The 7,283-nt window shown below is 38.3% G+C and overlaps 1 protein-coding gene across 1 annotated transcript; it reads right to left on the reverse strand.

The window, feature by feature from the left end:
• Window positions 1–494: 494 nt before the first annotated feature.
• Window positions 495–6,279, reverse strand: LOC138880881 (HDA1 complex subunit 2-like). Its single transcript, XM_070161064.1, has 5 exons — window positions 6,013–6,279; window positions 5,783–5,935; window positions 4,976–5,731; window positions 615–632; window positions 495–518 (listed from the first exon to the last, which is right to left on the reverse strand). Exons 1-5 carry the CDS (start codon window positions 6,277–6,279, stop codon window positions 495–497), a joined length of 1,218 nt encoding a protein of 405 aa, XP_070017165.1.
• Window positions 6,280–7,283: the final 1,004 nt, after the last annotated feature.

A 7,283-nucleotide genomic window follows, 5' to 3' on the forward strand; every position in this document is an offset into this window, starting at 1 on the left:
TAAAGTAACAATTACACACGGGAAACAGGTACGATAGGTTTTAGAAAATGAAAGTATTTCATTCGATGATGCAGATACCGAAGGAGTGATAACTCCACATAATGACGCACTGGTAATATCTTTACTTGTACGTGATACTAATGTAAAACGAGTTTTGATTGATCCAGGGAGTTCCGTAAATATTATATTACTAAGGGTATTATGTGAAATGCAAGCTGAAGACAAAATGATACCCAAGGCGCATACCTTGTCAGGCTTCGACAATTCAAGTGTGGTAATAAAAGGAGAGGTAATTCTAACAACCTTTGTTGCAGGTGTTGTTAAAGAAACTAAATTTCAGGTGGTAGATATGGAAATGGCTTATAATATGATCATGGGAAGACCGTGGATACAAGATATGGATGATATCCCATCAACTCTACATCGAGTTATTAAATTCCCATCACTATGGGGAATTTGCCAAATTCGTGGGGATCAGCAAACAGCTAAGAGTATCAACGCTGTAACAGGTACGAGCACTGTAAATAAAGAAAAATAGCAATTACAGGAAACAGTTGAAGGATTCAAGGATCAAACCTCAGTTGAACAAGAAAAGACGGATTTAGACTCGAGACCTGATACAATTCAAGAACCTGAAGAGAATGAAAATATCAAAACAACAATTGAAGAACTCGAAACTGTGATATTATTCGAACAGTGGCCTGAACGGAAGGTTTACATTGGAGCCAATTTAAGCTCAGATATGCGAGGTATGTTGATTAAATTTTTAAAAGCTAATGTGGACTGTTTTGCTTGGTCCCACGCCGACATGACAGGGATACCACCGGATGACTCACAAATTAAACGAAGATCCATCCTTTACACCAATAAAGTAAAAGAAAAGAAAGCAAGGGGCTTTCAAAAACCAGGTGATTCAAGATGAGGTCCAAAAGCTATTAAAAATTGGGTCAATCCGCGAGGTAAAGTACCCTAATTGGTTAGCCAACAGAGTTGTTGTACCTAAGAAAAATGGTAAGTGGCGAGTCTGTGTAGATTATATAGATCTTAATAAAGCTTGTCCAAAAGATTTTTTTCCTTTACCACATATAGATCAGTTAATCGATGCAATTGCAGGACATGAACTTCTAAGCTTTTTAGATGTATATTCAGGGTACAACCAAATTAAAATGGACCCTAGTGATGAAGAAAAAACTTCTTTCATTACAGACAGGGGGACTTACTGTTATAAAGTAATGCCTTTTGGTCTCAAAAATGCTGGGGCAACCTATCAAAGGTTGGTTACCAAAATGTTCCAAGAATATTTAGGAAAAACAATGGAGGTATATATAGACGATATGCTCATCAAAACCCAGCAGTCTCATGATCATATTTCTCATCTATCTGTTACATTTGAAATTTTGCGAAAATTTAATATGAAACTCAACCCAGAAAAATGTGCATTTGGAGTTGCATCAGGTAAGTTTTTGGGTTTTCTTGTTTCTAACCGTGGTATTGAGGTAAATCCTTCTCAGATCAAAGCAATAGAAGAAATCCCTGATATCCTTACTAATAAAAAGGAAGTCCAAAGATTAACGGGAAGAATTGCAGCTTTGGGGAGATTTATTTCCAAATCCTCAGAAAAGTGTTTTAAGTTTTTCTCTGCACTCAAAAAGCAAGATCATTTTGAATGGAATGAAGATTGTCAACAAGCCCTTAGAAATTTGAAAGCTTATTTGTCAAAACCACCGTTATTGGCAAAACCAAAGGTGGGAGAAAAGCTTCTCATCTATCTGGTTGTATCTGAAGTTGCGGTAAGTGCTGTTTTAGTCCGTGAGGACCAAGGTAAACAATCTCCTATTTATTATGTAAGTAAGTCCTTATTAGATGCTGAGACACGATACCCACAGCTAGAAAAGTTAGCATTAGCTTTGATCATGGCATCTAGAAAATTAAGACCTTATTTTCAATGTCATCCCATTATTGTAGTTACTGCTTTTCCGCTTCGAAATATTTTGCATAAACATGAACTGTCAGGAAGATTAGCAAAATAGGCTATAGAACTAAGTGAATACGAAATCATTTATCAACTCAGGACCGCTATAAAATCTCAAGTACTAGCTGATTTCGTGGCTGATTTTAGTCAGGGGATGCATTTAGAAGCAACAAAAGAATTACAAGTTTTTAATGGTGCAAACCCGGGGACTTGGGTTTTATTCACTGATGGTTCATCTAATATAAAAGGAGCAGGTGGGTATAGTTCTCATACCACCTACGGGTGAAATTATTAGGCAAGCTATAAAATGTCATTCTATAACTAACAATGAAGCAGAGTACGAAGTTGTAATTGCAGGTTTGGAATTGGCAAGAGAACTCGGCATAACACAAATTATAATCAAGAGTGATTCTCAACTCGTGGTCAATCAAATGCTGGGGACTTACAGCCAGGGAAACTCGAATGCAAGAATATCTCGAAAAGGTACGGGAACTAATTAAGCAATTCCAAACTTGGAAGGTAATGCAGATTCCAAGAGATGAGAATGTGGAGGTAGATGCTTTAGCTAATCTCGCATCTGCAGCTGACGTAGCAAACGACGCAAATGCTTCAGTCATACATTTATTTCATTCCGTTCTCGAACCTGATAAGAATGAGGTAAACTTTAATCATCTAACATGGGATTGGAGAAACGAAATTATTGTTTTTTACAACACGAAACCGTGCCTATTGACAAAGGTAAGGGTCACGCGCTTCGCAAAAAAGCCGCTCGATATTGTTTGTATCAAGGAAATCTTTATTGAAAGATGTTCGGTGGACTACTAGCACGGTGTCTCGGACCCTCTTAAACAGAATATGTGATGAGGGAAGTGCACGAAGGACATTGTGGAAATCACGTAAGAGGAAGGTCGCTGGTAAGAACATTGATTCGAGCAGGATATTATTGGCCTAAGATGGAAGACGAGGCAAACAGTTTCGTGTCCAAATGTGATAAATGTCAAAGATACGACAATAATATGCACAGACCAGCTGAGTTACTACACCCTGTTATAGCCCCGTGACCTTTTATGAAATGGAGAATGGATATCGTAGGTCCACTTCCACAAGCAAAAGGTCAGGTAAAGTTTCTACTTGTACTCACAGATTATTTCACTAAATGGGTAGAAGCATGAGCATTTAAACAGGTACGAGAGAATGAAGTTAAAGACTTCATATGGCGAAATATAATATGCCGTTTTGGAGCACCAAAGGAGATCGTGTGGGACAATGGACCACAATTCATAGGAGCTCAAATCACAGAATTTCTTCAAAGTTGGCAGATTAAAAGGATAACGTCTACGCCATACCATCCAGTGGGTAATGGACAAGCGGAATCCACTAACAAAGTCATTATCAACAACTAGAAGAAGAGGTTACAGGATTCAAAAGGTAATTGGCCTGAGGTATTACCTAGAGTATTATGGGCTTATCGTACAACGACAAAAACAAGCACTGGAGAAACACCATTTTCAATGGTTTATGGTGCGGAAGCCTTAATTCCAGTTGAAATAGGTAAACCAAGCACACGGTACGTTCGGGAAACGGAGGAATCTAATGATGAAGAGATGCGGGTCAACCTTGATTTGCTTGAAGGAAGAAGAGAAGCTGTATTGATAAGAATGGCAGCACAAAAGCAAGTAATTGAACGATATTACAATAGGAAAACACGCCTTAGATTTTTCAAAATTGGGGACTTCGTGCTTAAAAAAGTGTTCCAATCTGCAAAGGCTGCTAATTCAGGAAAGCTAAGTCCAACGTGGGAAGGACCATACAGAGTTCGTGACATTGCGGGAAAAGGAGCATACGAGTTGGAGACAATGGACGACAAAGTTTTACCCTCACATTGGAATGCCGTCCATTTAAAGAGATATTACTTCTAAGAAAGTACCCACTGTCAGGTATCGCCATGTTAAAAATTTTCTTTTGAATTATTAAAGTTTTACAAACAATTTTAGATGCTAGTCAAAAACCCTAACTCGTGCCAAATGATGAGTCACGACCTGCAAGGCAAAATGGAGTATTTTAAAATTCCCAGCCCAGGTTTACAATTAATCTGATGGAAATACACACGAGTTAGGCAGTCTTCATCTATAATCGCACCTCCGAGTCCCGTATATTTTTCTGTTTCAGGAAAAGGACCAAATTGAAAGAAATAAACAAGTGCTCGAGGCTTCATACTTCACCGCTCAAACACTTGGGGGACTACATATTATACACAGATACGAATATCGAACAAAAGTCGGCCACAAAGAGGCAAGTGTTGAGAAAAAGTTACGAAGTCTTCAGCATTCATCATCGTGTTCAACAAACACAAGACATTCATCATAATGTTTTTCCCATGAGAACAACAGAGTCATCTCTCAAACTCATAAACGAAGTCACCTATCAAACTCTTCATATAAAGATAGGGTCATGACTATGTACTGAAACAGGTTATGAAGAAAAACCTTGTTTATTTTATATTATGTAAAAATCTGTTACAAGAAAAATAGTTACGAGGAAGTTATAGATGTATTTTAATACATGTAATAGTCAAAAAACTTGTTAAAGTTCATGAATAAAAACTTGTCAAAGTTGTTTCATACAAAACATGTGTATTCCTATTTCTTTCATCGTATTATAACACCATTGTGAAGTTGAGACGTCTTCTTCATTAAGTGTCGATAAAATAAAAGGGTCCTCTTTTATAAACCTCATGTTAATAAGTCATGAGAAGAATCATAAAGCATTTTCAAAGGATAAAAATGTTAAACTATTTTATAAGTCCTAAATAAGTAAGGAAAAGGCAAGAATAGAACACATTGAAGTACTAACAAAACTTCTTAATATAATTAAAAAGACTAAGTAGAAACTTAGTCAATAAAAGTTTATACAAGTGCCCCATTATGATAACTGGGGACTTTCACCAAAAAATCCCTTAAAAACTAAGGGATAAAACCATCATCCAATTGAAGGGGTTAGCACATCAGAAGTTGCAATATTAATTTCACTTTCAGCCACAGGCACGGTGGCAACTTCTGAAGAAGCAGCAACAGGAACGGTTTCAGCTGAGCTTGAAATGTTAGGATCAACGAGGGAAGCAGGAGTCACGGAAGCTTCAACTTCCACAGACTGAGTCATAGAAGTTTCACCCTCTGAAGCTGGAATTGCAACATTTTCAACTTCAACTGCCATAGCAACGGCTTCTTCATTTAAAGGTTCTTCAGCCACGGGAGCTTCAATTAACGGAAAGGGAAAGTCAAGTGGTTGTTGGGTTTTCTCAATGGTCTCTAAAACTTTGGCCAACTCTGAGTTTAAATCAAAGTTTTCTTGACTGGCCTCTATTAAAGCATCACGATGAGAGTTTAGAAAAGCCCAACTCACCTCTATGTTAAAATTCTCCTCAAGAAGTTCATACTCCCTTTCCCACATAGCAAGATCATTCTTTAACACTTGATTTTCAGCTAAAGAGGATTCAAAGGATGCTTCAAGGGAGGCATGAGAACTCTCTAAGGTACGTACCTTATCAGAAGAGATTTTTAAATCAGCTTGAGCTTGAGTCAAGCTTTGCACTAACTCCCCTGCATACTCTTCTTTCTTGGCCAAGAGTACCTTAAGTTCTCTGATCTCTTCACTACAATTTGATAGTTGTTCTGAAAATGAACACTCAAGGCGCTCCTTATCTTTCTCAAATTGGCTTGAAGAAGCTTTGGCAACTGCTAGCTCAGAAGTCAAACCTCGCTTTTATTGCTCCAGGAGATTTCTACTCTCTAATAATTCTTCTATAGTTGCCTGAGCATTCTCAAACTGCTCTTTCCAATTGGCTGCTTCTAGCTGTGCTCCCCTGGCTATTTCCTCAGCCTCGTGGATAGACTTTTCAGACTCACGGGCTTTCTTTTTTAGAAGGGAAATTCTTCCCATCAATTCTGTACCAATGAGGTTAGCCTGCAGTGACAATTTATAGAAATAAGATTTTTTTTTTTAAAAAAAAACAAACTTGTTAGTAAGTAAAGGAAGAATACCTTCAAAGTAGAATGAACAATGTCATTCATCAAAGTTAAGCAGTTATGGTTGTCCATCTTCTTCTTCTCAATAACTCCAATCAAAGGCCTAAGCCAATCATCTGCTCTACCAGACTTCCTTAAAAGGCTGTTGTTAGCAGGAACTTCAAGCGTAACGCTCCTCATAGCCAAGCTTCTGCTACTAGAACCCTCCACTGCATATTGAACAGAGGAAGGGGGAGCTATAAAAGGAAGAGTGGTAGAAGAAGTGAAAATAACATGAGTCATAGGACTCGAAGTAGGTTAGGGAACAGAAGTAGGTAAAGAAGCAGGAAAAGAAGGAATGGGAACAGAGGAAGAAAGAGGAACTTCATCTAAAACTGGACCTAGTTCTCCACTTTCAAAACCACCAACGAAGAGACGATGAATAGATTCGTTGGTGTCCCTCGGAGTGGTTTCATCTTCAGAGGGAATGTGAACAGGTTCAGTAAGAGAGGCACAGACAGGGGTAACTTCAACTTCATTCTCGGAAACTATGCGTCTCCTAGCTCTTGGTCTAGCTATCAAAGAGGTGTCTTCGTCTTCATCGTCCTCAGAATATTCTTCTACAACTTTCCTCTTTGACAGCCTAGCTTGAGTTCTCTCCACAGAAAGAGAAGTACCAGAAGAGGCTCGAAGGGCAGTAGCCACTTCGGTTGTCATTCCTCGAATAGCATATCCTGACAAAAAGAAGGATTTTAAAAAAAAGTTAGAAAAAAAAATAAAGGACTTGTCATACGAAAAATGATAAAGAGATGCATACCGTGAGTTTTCACTTTCCAACCACGTAAATTGGAAAAGGATTTCCACGTTCTCGCCTCCATAGGCATGGCTCTCATGATTAAATCTACCCAACCACGGAAATTAGGAACGAGTTCCACATCTCCCATGGTTGCTATAGAAGAGCAAAAAAGGATGAACTTAGTAAAGAAGTTGAAATTTTTAAGAGGTAAAAACGGTAAGTAAAAAAAAACTTACGTGCAAAGTTCCACTTCTCAGGGAAGGGGATATTTGTTTCACCCACCAAATCAACTGTGCGTACCGCAACATAACGAGTGTACCACCCGCGGTCCTTGTCATCTTCAGGGCTTACTAAGACCTTTTTACTTCTTGCAGTTAGAGTAAAAACTCTATTGCGAAATAACTTAGGGTGGTAAAGATGAATAACGTGGGGAAAGGAAAAATAAACACCGGCTTTAATAGATAAATACCTCAAACAAGCCACTGTTCTCCATACAAGGGGACCGATTTGT

Source organism: Nicotiana sylvestris, chromosome 11, assembly GCF_000393655.2.
Source record: "Nicotiana sylvestris chromosome 11, ASM39365v2, whole genome shotgun sequence".
Lineage (NCBI taxonomy): Eukaryota > Viridiplantae > Streptophyta > Magnoliopsida > Solanales > Solanaceae > Nicotiana > Nicotiana sylvestris.

Coding starts and splice junctions, on each gene's coding strand:
- LOC138880881 (XM_070161064.1), bottom strand. CDS start 6,279: ATGACTCATGTTATTTTCACTTCTTCTACCACTCTTCCTTTTATAGCT. Junction 5,936..6,012: donor TTGTTCATTCTACTTTGAAG/GTATTCTTCCTT, acceptor TTGTCACTGCAG/GCTAACCTCATTGGTACAGA. Junction 5,732..5,782: donor AGCAGTTTGAGAATGCTCAG/GCAACTATAGAA, acceptor GAGCAATAAAAG/CGAGGTTTGACTTCTGAGCT.